The 18,842-nt window shown below is 43.0% G+C and overlaps 1 protein-coding gene across 3 annotated transcripts in view; it reads right to left on the reverse strand.

The window, feature by feature from the left end:
- Positions 1-1,028: 1,028 nt before the first annotated feature.
- Positions 1,029-18,842, reverse strand: part of SGCE (sarcoglycan epsilon) — a 78,929-nt gene continuing 61,115 nt past the window's right edge. The window contains exons 5-12 of one of the 3 annotated variants that reach the window (XM_072154336.1): positions 18,146-18,344; positions 17,684-17,846; positions 15,320-15,531; positions 9,955-9,981; positions 5,924-6,112; positions 4,488-4,531; positions 1,737-1,771; positions 1,029-1,424 (exon numbers count right to left, since the gene is read on the reverse strand). In XM_072154336.1, coding sequence (XP_072010437.1) covers positions 1,374-1,424; positions 1,737-1,771; positions 4,488-4,531; positions 5,924-6,112; positions 9,955-9,981; positions 15,320-15,531; positions 17,684-17,846; positions 18,146-18,344 — 920 coding nt within the window. In that variant the 3' untranslated portion in view covers positions 1,029-1,373. The remainder of the gene's footprint in view (positions 1,425-1,736; positions 1,772-4,487; positions 4,532-5,923; positions 6,113-9,954; positions 9,982-15,319; positions 15,532-17,683; positions 17,847-18,145; positions 18,345-18,842) is intronic. The other 2 variants (XM_072154337.1, XM_072154338.1) reach the window with 2 other exon arrangements.

Consider the following 18,842-nt stretch of genomic DNA (forward strand, 5'->3'; position numbering starts at 1 on the left):
ACGCACACATACAGAGCCATATACAGACGTACAGCATTTACACATCACATATACACACACATACAGTGCCATATACAGACGTAAAGCATATACACATCACATATACACACACATACAGTGCCATATACAAATGTATAGCATCACATATATACACACACATACAGTGCCATATACAGACGTATAGCATATACACATCACATATACACACACATACAGTGCCATATACAGACGTATAGCATATACACATCACATATACACACACCTACAGTGCCATATACAGACGCATAGCATATACACAGCACATATACACACACCTACAGTGCCATATACAGACGCATAGCATATACACAGCACATATACACACACATACAGTGCCATATACAGACGTATAGCATATACACATCACATATACACACACCTACAGTGCCATATACAGACGTATAGCATATACACATCACATATACACACACCTACAGTGCCATATACAGACGTGTAGCATATACACAGCACATATACACACACATACAGTGCCATATACAGTTGTACAGCATATACACAGCACATATACAACATATATACATCACATATATGTTATATACATATTATGCTGTACAATGTATATAATTGTGCACTCCCCCCTTTAGTGTCAGGTTGGATGATGGGGCCCCCGGACACTGCGAGCCCCTTAGTAGCAGTAGTTACACCACTGCTTCAATGCCCGCTTCTGGCCGCTGGCTACAGCATTGAATCTAATACTGTGTCCAGAGCGAGGCAGTGGTTGGGTCGGTCTGCCCTGTCTCTGTATACAAACAGAGGCTCGGCACTGACGGGAGATGGCGCAGGATAACAGGAGAGTGGGGGAAGGTAAGTATAAGCTCTTTTTTGTTTTCTTAGATCCCTCCCCCGGCTGATTTTTTTTTTTGTTTACACCTGGACAACCCCTTTAATGCAGGACAGATCCTTCACAACTAGATGCAATCTGTTTTGTGTCCCTTATTTTGCTAATAAATAGAAGACATAGCACAGAATATAGTAAAATGATTTATTACTTATAGACTGATAATCCCCGGATCTGTCCGTTGCTCCTATGTACATAGTTGTGTTTGCATTTCCTTACTGCAGCCATTATCCATTTCCCAGAGCGGATCGCTACATATTATCCTTCTGCTGCTCCGGCCAGTTGTTCTGGTGTCCTGCTTGCTCTGGATTTTGCGCTTGCTCTGGTACCACCAGGGCCACTGCTCCAAAATCTGGTGCAGATATAACAGTAAAAAAAAAAAAATCCATACAAAAAATATATTAAAAAAAAAAACTTAATGACTTAAATAGAATCCTGAAGATGGAGAAGTCCAAGGTGTCGTGCCGGTCCGTTCCTATAAATTCAGGGCTTCGGTGAGTTTGCGCTCCTCAGGTATACCATTGACCTGTAGATTATACATGTCTGGTTATTACACGCCTCACATTCACAGCAGGGTGTGCTATGGGTTTTCAACATGAAGTTGTAAGTTGTGCCTAAGGAGGTATATAAATTATAGGGGCTCAGTGGTGGTGGTCGTATCCAACCCAGGTTCCTTAGGAGTCCATAGGGTACACTATAGTTGGCCGCATTGGGGACCATACAATAGAGTATTGCCTAGAGGCTATGCAGTGCTCCCCACTGGCCTGTGCATGCGCAGTGCATGATGGGAATCAGGAACGTGAACCTGTGAAGCACAAGGCGCATTATTCATACTTGCCTCAAATCTCTGAAATGTCGTCATACGGAATTCTCCTGGATCCCGAAAGCAGCAATAAAGAGGAAGAACGACATCAATCCCCTTAAAACTTTCCCCAGCATGGGCACACTATGGGGTGTATGTATATGGGCACTTTATACGGTCACACTATGACGTGTATGTATACGGTCACACTATGGCGTGTATGTATATGTGCACACTATGGCCTGTATGTATATTGGCACACTATGACGTGTATGTATATGGACACACTATGACGTGTATGTATATGGGCACACTATGGGGTGTATGTATATGGGCACTTTATACGGTCACACTATGACGTGTATGTATACGGTCACACTATGGCGTGTATGTATATGTGCACACTATGACGTGTATGTATATGGGCACACTATGACGTGTATGTATATGTGCACACTATGACGTGTATGTATATGGGCACACTATGACGTGTATGTATATGGGCACACTATGACGTGTATGTATATGTGCACACTATGGCCTGTATGTATATTGGCACACTATGGGGTGTATGTATATGGGCACACTATGACGTGTATGTATATGGGCACACTATGACGTGTATGTATATGGACACACTATGACGTGTATGTATATGGGCACACTATGACGTGTATGTATATGGGCACACTATGACGTGTATGTATATGGGCACACTATGACGTGTATGTATATGGGCACACTATGACGTGTATGTATATGGACACACTATGACGTGTATGTATATGGGCACACTATGACGTGTATGTATATGGGCACACTATGACGTGTATGTATATGGGCACACTATGACGTGTATGTATATGTGCACACTATGGCCTGTATGTATATTGGCACACTATGACGTGTATGTATATGGGCACACTATGACGTGTATGTATATGGGCACACTATGACGTGTATGTATATGGACACACTATGACGTGTATGTATATGGGCACACTATGACGTGTATGTATATGGGCACACTATGACGTGTATGTATATGGGCACACTATGACGTGTATGTATATGTGCACACTATGGCCTGTATGTATATTGGCACACTATGACGTGTATGTATATGGGCACACTATGATGTGTATGTATATGGGCACACTATGACGTGTATGTATATGGGCACACTATGACGTGTATGTATATGGGCACACTATGGCCTGTATGTATATTGGCACACTATGGGGTGTATGTATATGGGCACACTATGATGTGTATGTATATGGGCACACTATGACGTGTATGTATATGGGCACACTATGACGTGTATGTATATGGGCACACTATGACGTGTATGTATATGGGCACACTATGACGTGTATGTATATGTGCACACTATGGCCTGTATGTATATTGGCACACTATGACGTGTATGTATATGGACACACTATGACGTGTATGTATATGGGCACACTATGACGTGTATGTATATGGGCACACTATGACGTGTATGTATATGGCCACACTATGACGTGTATGTATATGGGCACACTATGACGTGTATGTATATGGCCACACTATGACGTGTATGTATATGGGCACACTATGACGTGCATGTATATGGGCACACCATGACGTGTATGTATATAGGCACACTATGACGTGTATGTATATGGGCACACTATGACGTGTATGTATATGGGCACACTATGACGTGTATGTATATGGGCACACTATGATGTATGTATATGGGCACACTATGACGTGTATGTATATAGGCACACTATGACGTGTATGTATATGGTCACACTATGATGTATGTATATGGGCACACAACGACGGGTATGTATATGGTCACACTATGATGTATGTATATGGGCACACTACGACGTGTATGTATATGGTCACACTATGATGTATGTATATGGGCACACAACGACGGGTATGTATATGGGCACACTATGACGGGTATGTATATGGGCACACTATGACGGGTATGTATATGGGCACTGTATACGGTCACACTATGGCGTTTATGTAGATGGGCACACTATGGGGTGTATGTATATGGGCACACTATGACGTGTATGCATATGGGCACACCATGACATGTATGTATATAGGCACACTATAACGTGTATGTATATGGGCACACTATGACGTGTATGTATATGGGCACACTATGACGTGTATGTATATGGTCACACTATGACGTGTATGTATATGGGCACACTATGATGTGTAGGTATATGGGCACACTATGGCATGTATGTATATGGGCACACTATGACGTGTATGTATATGTGCACACTATGATGTGTATGTATATGGGCACACTATGACGTGTATGTATATGGGCACACTATGACGTGTATGTATATGGGCACACTATGACGTGTATGTATATGGGCACACTATGATGTGTAGGTATATGGGCACACTATGGCATGTATGTATATGTGCACACCATGACGTGTTTGTATATAGGCACACTATGACGTGTATGTATATGGGCACACTATGACGTGTATGTATATGGGCACACTATGATGTGTAGGTATATGGGCACACTATGGCATGTATGTATATGGGCACACCATGATGTTGGCCAAAAAACATGAATTCACCTGTGGTCCCATTCACTAAGATAATAATAATAAGATTGGGGACATGCCCTCTAAGATGGTCATATCTTGCATTATTGTCAGTTGACACTTGTCAATTCTGGAGGAACCATCACTACAATAAGATGATACATAGTGGCAGATACTTGGTGGTTTATGTCTTTACCTGCATTTTGCTGCTGAGGTATCTGAGTCTGGTGCGGTAATGTCCTAGGAAACACGGAGAAAAGACAGTGAGTAATTTATGATGTCTATGTAATATGGATCCTCATAATCATCCTATAGTATATTGATATCGTGGAAAAGATTGTGCCTAACAGTGGGGCCCCATATGCAGCTTGGCCCTCTACCATTCAGAAATAACCATATTGTATATGTCGGTCACTATATTAAAGGATCAAGACACCTATATAATCGCTGAACACACTTCAACCAGACCATTAGACTTTCCTTATATTCAAATAGTAGAATACCTCAATGCATCTTTAAATAAGCCCCGCCCATGAGGAATTAAATAAAAGAATAACTTAAAAGTATATAAAAGTATATCCAATTCTCATAGACGCATCTATATTTTGTACATATTGTAAAGACTTTACTTTTTGTTTCATCATGTAAGATTATTATATCATTATTGTGTCTACATCAAGAGCATTTTGGTGTTATCGTATAAATCTGTATGAAGAAGGAGCTATTTACCCTGAGTACTCGTCAACCAGACCATCAGGTTCTACTGGTTACTATGAAACCTAATCACATAAACACCTAAAAACTTTCCTCTTATAAGTGTAGAGTACCTAGAGTGCATTTTTTGTATCTAAGCCCCGCCCATGAGGAACTTAAAATAAGAACAGCATCTCTTATTCCCACACAGACTTCTACAATTTGTGTAATGCATCCATCCTATGCACATATTGTAAAGAAATCACCTGTGTTGTATTGTGTTTGCATCAAGGCCATGTTAGTGTAATGATTTGTATCTGTATGAAGAAGGAGTTATTCTCCCTAATCACGCTAAAACCAGAACATCCGATTCTATTGGTTACTAAATAACCTATATTACCAGAGTTTCCTTATATGCCTCCTTTTAAGATAATCACTTTATCATGTACAGAGTAGCTCAATTCATTTTTATTCAAGCCCCGCCCATGAGGAGTTGAATAAAAGAATAACAGCATCTCAAAGTCCCATAGCCACATATACATTTATTACATACATCCACCCTATGTACATAGTGTAAAGACATCATTTTTTGTTTCATTATACAAAATACCCCCTGTTGTGTCTGCATCAAGGAAATATTATTTGCATCGTATGTATCAGTACAAAGATGGGGAACTATTTCCCAAGTGCACTCATCCACTAGACCATCGGGTTCTGCTGGTTACTATAAAACCTCAAATCAAAAGATTTTCCTCTTATACCTAAGGGTAAAGTACCTGGAGTGTATTTTTTTATCCAAGCCCCGCCCATGAGGAACCGAATAAAAGAACAACAGAAGATCTACATGCATCTACACTTTTTGAAATACGTCATATATAAAAAATGATATGTACATGTTGTAAAGACTTCACTTTTTGTTCCACTACGCAGGATACTCACTGTTGTGTCTGCATCAAGGGCATGTTGGTGTTATCGTAGGTGTCCGTATGAAGAGGGGGCACTATTTCCCCTGTTACTGGATGAAAAACTGGAAGTGTGGACAGAGGCCAGGCAATTTCTCTGTTTTTAGACATGTCCCGAAGTTCTTTTGTGGATTTCTGGATAGCGCTGTGGTGAACCAGTTGGATGCTGTATAAAAACATATAAAAAATATAAAATGTCATCATTATCTATGCACAACATAAAACATACAATCCCTTTATCTTCTACAGGCTCATCATTCACAATAGGTGATTGCTTAAAACACGTCGGTGCTCCATATGGCGGCACTATTTATTGACTAATCTAATACATTGTGTAGTAACTTCCTCCTACTCAGATAATCAGTTTATTATGTACAAAGTCTAAAAATACATGAAAAAAACGAATTCTGTATTCATTAACCTTCTATTATCGGGGGCTTCTCACATTCATGGGGGTTAGGATCACAACCAAATGGGACAGCCCCTCCATTTTTTTTGGGGGGGGAGGGGCTTCAGTTGGGCTGGCCTTAGCTATTTTACATATTTTTTCCCATGGGGCATTGCTTGCCCCCCCGCCCCCCTCATTTTTTATTGAATCAGGGGAATTTTTCTTTTTTTTGAACATAAAATCTATTAAATTTTGTACAAGAAAAGTAAAAACAATGAATTTCCAGTAATAGAATCATGGATTTTTTTCTCTCTTACCCATATTACGATGGTGCTCATTCTAAACAACATATATATGTATTTTTTTTTTTTACTTATTTTTTTTAACTAGAAATTTTTTTATTAACGAAAAGGAAATCCAGGCTAAACAACATATTTTTAATAGATAAGTTCTCTTTATAATTTTCAGACTGAATTTTCTGCCACCACTAGGGGGAGCTCAGAACATGTTAGAATACATTTTTTTTATTGAAGCTCTGAAAATCTCACCCTTGTGGGCGGCTACCTGAAAATTCTGAAATTATCCTTGAATAGCAGGAGAAGCTCCTGCCCCATAGCAGCTACATGGTCTTACTATGTTGTACCAAAGCCACTGACAAAACTGACTTTAAAGGTATAACTATGGTCTTTATATATATATATATGGTCCCTGTAGGACAGATTTACCTGAACACCATGTGACAATATTTTTTGTATATTGTGCACTATTATTATGGTCTTGTTTGGAGCTATTATTTTATATTACTTGTGACTATTACAGGTCTGTTATTTGAACACTGTGTAGCACTTGCATAGTATGTTTCTGGCATAACCATTAAGATTGTGCGTTGTTCCATTATTATCATAGTATCATAGTTTATGCGGTTGAAAAAAGACACAGGTCCATCAAGTTCAACCAAGGAAGGGTAGGGATTGGATGAGGAAGGGATTTAGGGGAAACAATTCTATATAACATAACCATCAGTGTTATTTAGGTGTAAAAAGACATCTAGACCCTTCTTGAAGCTCTCTGCTGTCCCTGCTATGACCAGCGCCTGAGGCAGGCTATTCCACAGATTGACAGTTCTCACAGTAAAGAAGCCCTGTCGCCTCCGGTGATTAAACCTTGTTTTCTCCAGACGGAGACAGTGCCCCCAGGTCTTTTGATTTGATTTAATCTGGAACGACTTTCCCCCATATTGGACTGTTCATATGTTTATATACATTAATCATATCCCCTCGTAGTCGTTTCTTTTCCAGACTAAATAAATCTAGTTGTTTTAATCTTTCCTCATAACTGAGACCCTCCATACCCCTTATCATTTTTGTGGCTCTTCGTTGAACCCTCTCCAGCTCCAGGGCCTCCTTTTTATGGACCGGTGCCCAGAACTGGACAGCATATTCCAGGTGAGGCCGAACCAATGCCTTGTATAGTGGTAATATTACATCCCTATCATGAAAGTCCAGACCTGTACTGATACATGACAAGATCTTACTGGCTTTAGAGGCAGCTGATTGACATTGCATGCTGTTATTTAATTTATGATCTCCTAGTACCCCCAGGTACTTCTCAACAAGGGACTCTCCCAGATTTACTCCCCCAAGTACATATTTTGCCTTTGGATTATTGGCCCCCGGGTGCATAACCTTACATTTATCTACATTGAACCTTATTTGCCAAGTGGATGACCAAACATCCAAGTAGGTTCAATGGGCACAGTATAATAATATCTTATGTACTGTGTGGTTTGCCTTCTTTCACTGTATGGACCCTCTTGGAATATTATGTGTTTCATCTTCTGGGAATCTTGGGAAACCTTCTTGGGAATCCCGATTGTAGAATCGGGGACATCTCCAGGTCATTGGACAATTCCAGACAGAGTCACCAGATGAGTGACGTAATGAGAACGGACGCGCCAAAGACCAGGAGACAACGCTGGAATAAGGAGCTGGAGCAGGATACATCCTTTTTTTTTGTTAACCCTTCCATGACCCCCAGAGGGTTTTCCAGGATTCCAGGAAAACCCTTTAAATTTAAATAACTGTAGTTATGAATAGTCCATGTTGAGAACTTTAATCTAGCCTAAATTATAGATTAGGTTGCTGCCAACAACCACTTCTGACTATAAAATATTAAAGTTTCTTGTTTATCATCATGGAGGACGGTGACACCGATCTGGTGGGTCACCAGGGACTAAATCTAAGTGGACAATTAAAGGGGTTGACCACTTTTTAATAAATCTCTTCCATTAGACATGTCTTTGTATCTTTGTTTCCTTTGATATCTTCAGCCATTCCTTGTTCTCACCATGCGGCCCGCTGTATATATATACAACTACCTTTTTCTCACTGTTCCAGTGCATCCTCATGGCGTCTCCCACTGTGCCTGTCATCTCAATGCTCATCCCCAGACACAGGAAGAGAGGAGGGGGAAGAGCAGGATGAGTCATAAACTCCTGCTACAGCTCCTCCTATTCATCAGTGCTCCCACAGATAAACAAAGAAGCACGGAGAGTCTGCACACAGCACAAAAGTAAGTAGCAGAGCTGCTGAATCACTTGATGAACATTCAGGGATTATTATTAAGACAGTAAAGGCACATCGGCCACTAATGTAATAGAGCGGCCAAACCCTTTAAACACTGGGTCACCAGGTACATAAACCAGGGACTAAAATTGAAATCCAAAAGAATGATAACTCACTGGATAACCAGGCTATGAAACTGAATTACAATAAGACATTAAGACACCGGATAACTAAGGAACAAAATAGAATTTTAAGCATCAACAACTGGATCACCAGGGACTATAAAGGGGGATAGAAAGGATTGTGCACAACTAGATCTACACTGGCTGGATACCACCAGGGTCACTAGGTACTACTTAGCTTTATGCTACTGAAATACTAGGGAATGAATATGGATGACCTCTTTAACACTGTCCATACCAGTCAAACTCCAGTCCACCAGGGCCACGACCAGTAGTAGGCAGGACTCCATCACATGTTCTCTAATAGGGCTGGAAAATGTCATGCGTCCATCAACTTCAACCAATTTGCCTACATTTTTGGAGAATGGTGGACACATGAAGCTCCTTAGGCTCTATTAACCAAAGTGGAGGAATTGATTCACCAAGACAATCGTTTTTCCAAATCATAATCACCTAAAAGTGGCACCCAATGAAGAATGTGTAGAGGTCATCTTCATTGGCCCACCCTTGTGGACCCCGTAACTAATGTCCTATCCCAATAATATACTGTTTATTATGGGTAGGGCTGGATTGTGGGGATGGCTCCAGGGGCGCGTGCCCCAGGGCCCCCACCACTTTACGCATAAGTGGACTGTGAGCTGCAATGCGTAACAGCGGTACCAGAACTACAATCTTTGACACCAATCTAGATCATCTCATGACCTTTCATCGCTCCTCTACCCTCTAAAATAACCTACAGTACAAGCAGCGTTCACCAAAATAAAAGTATGACCGAATGTGGATGAGAAGCGGTGGGACACGGGGGTGAAGGGTGACAAGCTACGGTGAGGTGAAGGGTTATATGACGACAAGGAAACATAGAGAAGACACTTACTCTGGGGTTTGCATGTTTCTCTTTTCCCTAGAAATGAAACAAAATGAATGAATTAAATTATAGCATTGATACTGTGAGAAGTTCTTACGTCTAGCGCTGAGTGATGGGACTACAGGAGCTATAAATACTGCGCTCAGTGACGTGCACCAGTATTTATCAGTATGGAAGCTGAGGGACTCCACGTGTGATCCAGAGTGGCCCATTCATAGAGATTGTGCCCCCTTCTGGTGATGATGGGTATCACTGAGACCATCACCACCAGAAGGACCTGTAGTAGTGTCTCCTCTCCTATGGTCTGTGACCAGCGATACCCAGTTAACTATATGATGAGGATAGTCCAAGCTCGGCACCCTTAGAAGCTGCACAAGGTGCGTCTATGCTGTATGTTCCTATCCACCACTATGATCTCATGATGGCCTATGCGCATGCAGCACGTTACAGAGCAGGAGGAGCTGAGCAGATTGCGCATAGTGTCCTATCTGCAGGCAGCATGTTATAGAGCAGGGGGAGCTGAACAGATTGTACATAGTGTCCTATCTGCAGGCAGCATGTTATAGAGCAGGGGGAGCTGAGCAGATTGCGCATAGTGTCCTATCTGCAGGCAGCATGTTATAGAGCAGGAGGAGCTGAGCAGATTGTACATAGTGTCCTATCTGCAGGCAGCATGTTATAGAGCAGGGGGAGCTGAGCAGATTGCGCATAGTGTCCTATCTGCAGGCAGCATGTTATAGAGCAGGAGGAGCTGAGCAGATTGCGCATAGTGTCCTATCTGCAGGCAGCATGTTATAGAGCAGGGGGAGCTGAGCAGATTGCGCATAGTGTCCTATCTGCAGGCAACATGTTATAGAGCAGGAGGAGCTGAGCAGATTGTACATAGTGTCCTATCTGCAGGCAGCATGTTAAAAAGCTGAAGGAGCTGAGCAGATTGTACATAGTGCCCTATTTGCAGGCAACATGTTATAGAGCAGGAGGAGCTGAGCAGTGTGTACAAAGTGTCCTATCTGCAGGCAGCTTGTTATAGAGGAGGAGGAGTTGAGCAGATTATACATAGTGTCCTATCTGCAAGCAGTATGTTATAGAGCAGGAGGAGCTGAGCAGATTGTACATAGTGTCTTATCTGCATGCAGCACGTTATAGAGCAGGAGGGGATGAGAAGATTGTACATTGTGTCCTATCTGCAGGAAGCATGTTATAGAGCAGGAGGAGATGAGCAGATTGTACATAGTGTCCTATCTGCAGGCAGCATGTTATAGAGCAGGAGGAGCTGAGTAGATTGTATATGGTGTCATGTGTATGTTAGCGCGGATTGTAAAATATAGTGTCCTATCTAAATATAGTGTGTTATAGAGCAGGAGGAGCTGTAGTGTCCTATCTAAATATAGTGTGTTATAGAGCAGGAGGGGTTCATTGCTGCCTATAGATTCTGTAACAGTTTTCCTATAAATTGGGCGCTGTACTTTTTGCTTTTCATGGGTTACATATTCCCTGGGAGCCGTGTACATTTCTATAAAGATGTGTAGATGGTTTTTGTTCTTTCCTTTTTTACAATGTTACGTCCACTCTGGATCTCAGTGAAGGAAACACTGACAAAACAAACTGCAAACACTATAAAATATGAAGGGATGAAAATGAAAAGATGAACAAACACTAGAAATATATGAGGGTTAAAAAAACACAAAACTGAGCCAAATAAACTGCAGGACATAATGAAGGCAAATGGTGGCTGCTACTTGCTGCTTATTGTAACGCTGCCCGTCCCTTTAAGAACATCCGTTACCATGTATCCATTTTACCGAATTACCTTCCACCGAAACATAGCACCAAATCTTCAGCAGAATATTTCTCCCATGTACCACGAACACATTACAAATTCTGAACATACATGTGACACATACAGTACAATAGATATTGGATGTCATGTGACTTAAAGGGAATGTCCATCTTTGCAACAACTGCAAATCCATCCTCCCAGGTAATTGCAGAATTTTTTTTTTCTAACTTATGTTCTTTCTCACGTCTCATGTATCTGATCGGAGCAGAAATATCCCCAAAATGAGGAGGTAGAGGAGCTTATGTGTGATCCTACCCCCAGCCACTGTATGTACATAGTGTGTATAGCAGTATTATTTATAGCGCGAGTCGTGTTTTATTACAGGAATTCTAATCTATGACTAATTTGTGATGTCATTATATTAAAAATTATTGGTAACATTGTGGCGGTATTATATCTACACATTAATCTACCATCACAATCCATCATGATAAACCAGGGACACTACTCATAGCTCCAGGCACCAGGACTGTGGGAATCTTCTTATATTTGTTATCCATGGCCTTCTTCTTTCTAAAAATCAACTTTTATAATTATGCTAATAAGTCAGAAGGGCGTTACCAAAGCCTCTCCATGCTCGTTCTTCACAGGTTGTTAAACAGTCTCCCTCAGTATTTCCTCTCCTCACTCTGCCTGATGTAATCTCACACATGGGGAGGGGGGGGGGGTGCTCCTGCACAGTGTAACAGCCTGTGAAGCTACAGCACGGAGGGACTCTGGTAACACTCCCTATAGCTCTTCTGGCTCATTAGCATAATTTTACACATTGGTTTTAGAAGAAAGAAAACCACGGATAACAATTAGAGGATTACCACAGTCCCGGTGCTTGGATCAATAAGTAAGTGTCCCTGGTTGATCAGGATGGATTTTGATGGGAGATTTCCTTTAAATTGGACATATCTGTTTTGGAAACATTATAATATTTCAGTGCATATTGTCACCATATGGGGAAGACCTTCTAGCTCCAGACAGTTATTACTATTGTCATTTTTCTCATTTACAATTTATTATCCTACATAGCTAGAAGCCCCAAGGAGCTAAATGGAATCTGTCAGTATCTTTGATTAACACAGAGGCAGCAGGTAGAGAGAAGGCCCTCACACTGCTGTGCTCTGAGCTCTCTGCACTGTCATGCACCTCCGCCTCTGCTCTCCATAAAGGTTGTATCAGGCTTCTGGTTAAATATTACAGCAGTCAGAGGGTAAAAACTGTGGAGCAGGTGAGAGCACAGAGCACAGCAGTGTGAGGATGTCCCCATTACTACACATGGAGATACATCTATAATGAAATCTAGATCAATATATATATATTTTTTTTTTTGAGGGAGGACCAGGACCCCCCATATTTATTAGTCCTGTACACAATTTGAGACCTGGTCCCTGCCCCCTGTCACCGGCGGTGCCGCATCCCTTAGAGGGATTACTATGGAGACCGACCTTCATCCTAATCCAATGGCGGAAACATTACAATTTTATAAAAAATTGGACAATTTATTACCTTTATAAGGAAAGCTGGTCATGTGATCAATCCCGATACCTGCTAATATTACAGAATATAGACAATGGGGGTCATTTTCTAAGGGCCAGATTCGCGTTTTCCTGACATGTTACCCGAATATTTCCGATTTGCGCCGATTTCCCCTGAATTGCCCCGGGATTTTGGCGCACGCGATCGGATTGTGGTGCATCGGCGCTGGCATGCACACGACGGAAATCGGGGGGCGTGGCCGGACGAAAACCCGACGGATTGATTTAAAAAACAAAAATGTGTTGCAGAGCTTGCACTTACCTTCACTCAGCCCGGCTCGGTGTATTCCAGTGCGCTCCGATGCTCTTCAGCGCAGCAGCGCCACCTGGTGGATGGTGGAGGAACTACCTTAATGAATCCCGGCCGGACCCAAATCCACCACAGAGAACGCGCCCCTGGATCGCGAACGGACCGGGTAAGTAAATCTGCCCCAATGTATCACTGATCCAGAACAAAGGAAATCCAAAAACGAGAAAACATGTAGATTGTATCAAAAGTATCCAGGACTTAAATAGGTGTATGCGCACCTTCTCACAAGCTGTGACACTGACTCACTGGCTCTCACAGTGAGGGCGTTCTCACGTAGCCCACTCATACTCAATCGCTGCCCACTCATACTCACCTGATCCCTCCCCCCTTAGTGTCCAACACTGGTTGGTTGGCTGGACTGGTTGCCAGCCATGTCCAAGCCAATCAGTTTTAGTTTTGCTTCCTCACATACCGCTCAACCCGATCGATAAGGGAGAAAATGGAGAGAGAACTCTCAGGATTGCCGTGGCACGTGGCACTGGGTCTTATACTCAGTACTAATGCCACTGAGCCGGCCATGCCATCAGCTAGGCTGACACGTGAGGAAAAGAAAGTTTAGAATACAGGCGGTCCTCTACTTAAGAACACCCGACTTACAGACGACCCCTAGTTACAGACGGACCTCTGGATGTTGGTAATTTGCTGTGCTTTAGCCTTAGGCTACAATAAACAGCTGTAACAGTTATCACAGGCGTCTACAATTGGGTTGTATTGATAATCCTGGTTCCAAATTTTTTTAAATCCATTTGTCACAGAGGCCAAAAAAATTCTGTCTGGGGTGACAATTGTAAAATATACAGTTCCCACTTACATACAAATTCAACTTAAGAACAAATCTACAGAACCTATCTTGTATGAAACCGGGGACTGCCTGTATTAATGATAATTAGTTTTATGTACCACTGTCTGGGCTAAATTCACAGGGGGCCCCCACCAGATTTTGCGTCACATGGGCCTCCATCAACCTTAAAGGGGTTTTCGCACAAAGAAACATTAGGCCCTTTTCACAGCATAAGGCCTAACTTGGAGAGCCCCACAGATCATGAAAACGAGGGGTCCGATGGGGTCCCACATACTCCATCGGACCCCTCGTCACTCCGTCAGACTAATGGAGCAGACGGCCGCCCATGACCGTTCTGCTCTATTCATCTCTATGGAACTGATCGAAATTGCTGAGCGCAGCGCTCACTAATTTCCGTCAGCTCCATAGAGATGAATGGAGCAGAGCGGTCATGTGCGTCCGTCTTCTACATTAGTCCAACGGAGCGACGAGGGGGTCCGACGGAGGTACGTGGGACCCCATAGGACCTCTTGTTTTCACAAGACCACTGAGACCCCCACCAATCAATCCTGTGGATAGGGCCTAACTTTTGTTTGTGTGAAAACCCCTTTCAAGGGGGTCTCCAGTCATAGCAAGTGGCATCCACAACTGGCTACTCCGATAATCTCAAACGCATCAGGGGTACAACAGATCCATCACTGAGACCCCCACCGATCAGCAAGTTAGGCTCTAATCTATGCACTATAACTTGCTATGACTGGAGAGCCCCTTTAATGTGGCCCTGCATTGGGGTCAGCAGGGGTCAGGGGTCAGGAAACCCTAAGGATAGAAATACCTAAGTTTGGGAATAGCCCATTAATAAGTATCCAGACATAACAAGTGTAGTGTGAGGCTTGTAGATAAAGGGGGTCACTCACATTCCCTCCCTGCGACAGCACATGATGTAACCGAGGATGGCGAACAGCACCAGGGCTACGGCAGAGGGCACTGCCAGCGTGATCAGGAAGTCCGCGCGATAGTCTCTGGCCTTCAGCGCTTCGGCCGGAGGTCTGTACTCCCCGACATCGGGAAGGATCCCCTCCCCCCGCACCACTTCTTGAGAGATCAGCACTTGCTTTGTTTTATCCACCTGTAACAGACGTAGAGATCCACCATCAGCCGTAACAACAGCAGCGCAGGATCCAACCGAATCTCCTGAATCATAATACACATTTTTTAAATTTTTTTTTAGATTATGAGGGCTTTTTTTTGTGGTACAAATTCGACTTTCCAGTGGCACCATTTTATTTTCTGTGTAAGGAATAGGGAAGTGTATTAGAAAAAAAATCCCAAATCCAGTGTCATAAAAAAAATGGAAAGACTGATTCTTTTTTGTTACAATATTCAGAGTGTGAGGTCATTGTTTTCCTATTTTATTAGTATATGGACATATCCGGACACAGGGAAAGCTGATGTGTTTATGAGTTTTTGTTTCATATAGTTTTATACAGAATCTAAAGAAATGGGGAGGTTGGAATTTTCAGATTTTTTAAAATTTTTTTGACATTTTTTTCTAACCCTGAGAAGGCTTGAACATAAGGACACCAGATCTCATTAGTCATTAGTGACATCATGTGGTGTTCCGGCCGGAATCGCTGAAACATGGTAAGTCACCCCTGCCCCCTGTTATTTTGTGCTCCCCCCTGTCCCCTGTTATTTTGTGGCCACCCCTGCCCCCATTATGTTTTGACCAACTCCCCCTGTTATATTTTGCCCCCCCCCCGTTATTTTTTGGTCACCCCTGCCCCCGTTATTTTTTGGCCACCCCTGCCCCTGTTATTTTTTGGCCACCCCTGTCCCCCGTTATTTTTTGGCCACCACTGCCCCTGTTATTTTTTGGCCACCCCTGCCCCCCTTTATATTTTGGCCACCCCTGTTCCCAGTTATTTTTTGGCCACCCCTGCCCCCGTTATTTTTTGGCCACCCCTGTCCCCCATTATTTTTTGGCCACCCCTGTTCCCAGTTATTTTTTGGCCACCCCTGCCCCCGTTATTTTTTGGCCACCCCTGTCCCCCGTTAGTTTTTGGCCACCCCTGTCCCCCCTTATTTTTTGGCCACCACTGCCCCTGTTATTTTTTGGCCACCCCTGCCCCCCCTTTATATTTTGGCCACCCCTGTTCCCAGTTATTTTTTGGCCACCCCTGCCCCCGTTATTTTTTGGCCACCCCTGTCCCCAGTTATTTTTTGGCCACCCCTGCCCCTGTTATTTTTTGGTCACCCCTGCCCCCCCCCTTTATATTTTGGCCGTCCCTGTTCCCTGTTATTTTTAGGCCACCAATGCCCCCCATTATTTTTTGGTAACCCCTTCCCCGCATTATTTTGTGGCCACCCCTGTCTCCGTTTTATTTTGGCCACCCCTGCCCCCATTTTATTTTGGCCACCCTTGCCCCTCTTATTTTTTGGCAACCCCTTTCCCTGTTATTTTTTGCCCACCTCTGCCCCCCATTATTTAGTGGCCATCCCTGTCCCCCGTTATATTTTGACCACCCCTGTCCCCCGTTATTTTTTGGCCACCCCTACCCCTGTTATTTTTTTGGCCTCCCCTTGGCCCCCATTTTTTTTTGGCCAACCCTGCCCCCCTTTATTTTCCCAACGATTTCTGGAAAACCACGTTTAGTAGGCTCCTAACTGCCAGGGCCACATTGGGGCCCCTGCAATCTCCTCGATGGAAGCCAATTCATCTTTTGAAGTTCAATGTAACATATTGGATGCCAAGGTTTTATCAAACCAAGCCCTGTGCGGATCAGTCAGAGGGAGGGGGAAGTGGCAATGGAGCAGGGGGAGTGGGCTCTTACATAGTATAACAGCCTGTGAATCTACAGAACAGAGGGGATTTAGACCCGTTAGGCTCATTAGCATAATTATAAAAGGCCTTGGATAACAAATATACGAAGATTGCCACAGTTATGGTACCTGAATCTATGATTATTACAATGATGGATTTTGATGGTGGGTTTCCTTTAATATGAGCCTACAGTGATGGCTAGTTTTAGGTGCTGTGACTTCCCGCTGTGAGAGGGAGATAGAAACCTGTTTTATTAAATTTTTGTGCTGGGAACATGCAGAGGAATACCATTAAATACAAAAAAGTAACAAAAAGTGTGAAGTACTTCACATGAGCGCTCATATTCGCATCAGCATTCTGGATGGGGGGAGTATATGTACAGTACGGTATATATCGATTTTTTTATAAAAAAAAGTTCCTTTAAATTATTATTTATTTTGTATAATCGCAACCTTACCAGGGAAATCTTACACCAATCTATATGGAACTGTGCCCGAAACTTTTTGTCACAACTTATGACGGGTTCCATCTCCTGGCTGCACCTCAGCTGGTTCTGGGGGTTTTCAACTTCACGCAGACATGATGAGAACGGGACGTCTGCTCCGACCATAACATAGACGCTAGAAGACAGAGTTTAGAATTTAGAATTTGCATGTAGAAATCTGTATCACAGACCAGAGCTGGTGTCAGAATATCTGCTCATTACCATTTAGAATTTAATGTAGCAAATACTAACTGCCATTCCGCTACATTTACTGACCTTAGTGACTGTATAAGGTCCAGAATTTTGGCTCAGTAAAATTCCTGCCTTGTTCTCCTGACAGCAGGAGAACAAGTTTTGAAAACCTTGGAGCTTTGCTGGTCGGGTTTCTCCAGATCCCTACACAAATCTGTAACAGTAGGGAAGAATGAGCCTTACCCCTCCTTCATGTCATTGATGGGGAGTGGCACTCTGCCCCCTCTGTCCAGCGCTGACGTGATATTGATAGCATTGAGACGATCCGGTTGCCAGACATTTTTCACCGCTCCAAGAAAATCTCCCAGAACTTCGCTGGCCAACATTTCCTCTACGTTCATGTTTTTAATGAAAAACTCTGCCTGGTACGGAAGCGGGAAATCTGTTTTCGGGAAACAGGAAGAACAGGGCAATTAGGCAAGAAAATTGTCTATGTAAATTAGAGATCGCATAAAATAGATTAACCCTCCCACACACAGTCATTGACAGCGCTTGTTGACGGGGTAATAAAGGCTCTCACTGTCAATTACTGTTTTTGGGCGGAGTAATCAGGGATCTCACTGTCAATCACTGTGTGTGGGTGGAGTATTTCCGACTCTCACTGTCAATCACTGTGTGTGGGTGGAGTAATCAGGACTCTCATTGTCAATCACCCTGTGTGGGCGGAGTAATCAGGACTCTCACTGTCAATCACTGTGTGTGGGCGGAGTAATCAGGACTCTCACTGTCAATCACTGTGTGTGGGCGGAGTAATCAGGACTCTCACTGTCAATCACTGGTTTTGGGCGGAGTAATCAGGGCTCTCACTGTCAATCACTGTGTGTGGGTGGAGCAATCAGGACTTTTACTGTCTGTCACCAAGTGGGCGGAGTAATAAGGA

The sequence above is a fragment of the Engystomops pustulosus genome, chromosome 5, assembly GCF_040894005.1.
Source record: "Engystomops pustulosus chromosome 5, aEngPut4.maternal, whole genome shotgun sequence".
NCBI classification, from domain to species: domain Eukaryota; kingdom Metazoa; phylum Chordata; class Amphibia; order Anura; family Leptodactylidae; genus Engystomops; species Engystomops pustulosus.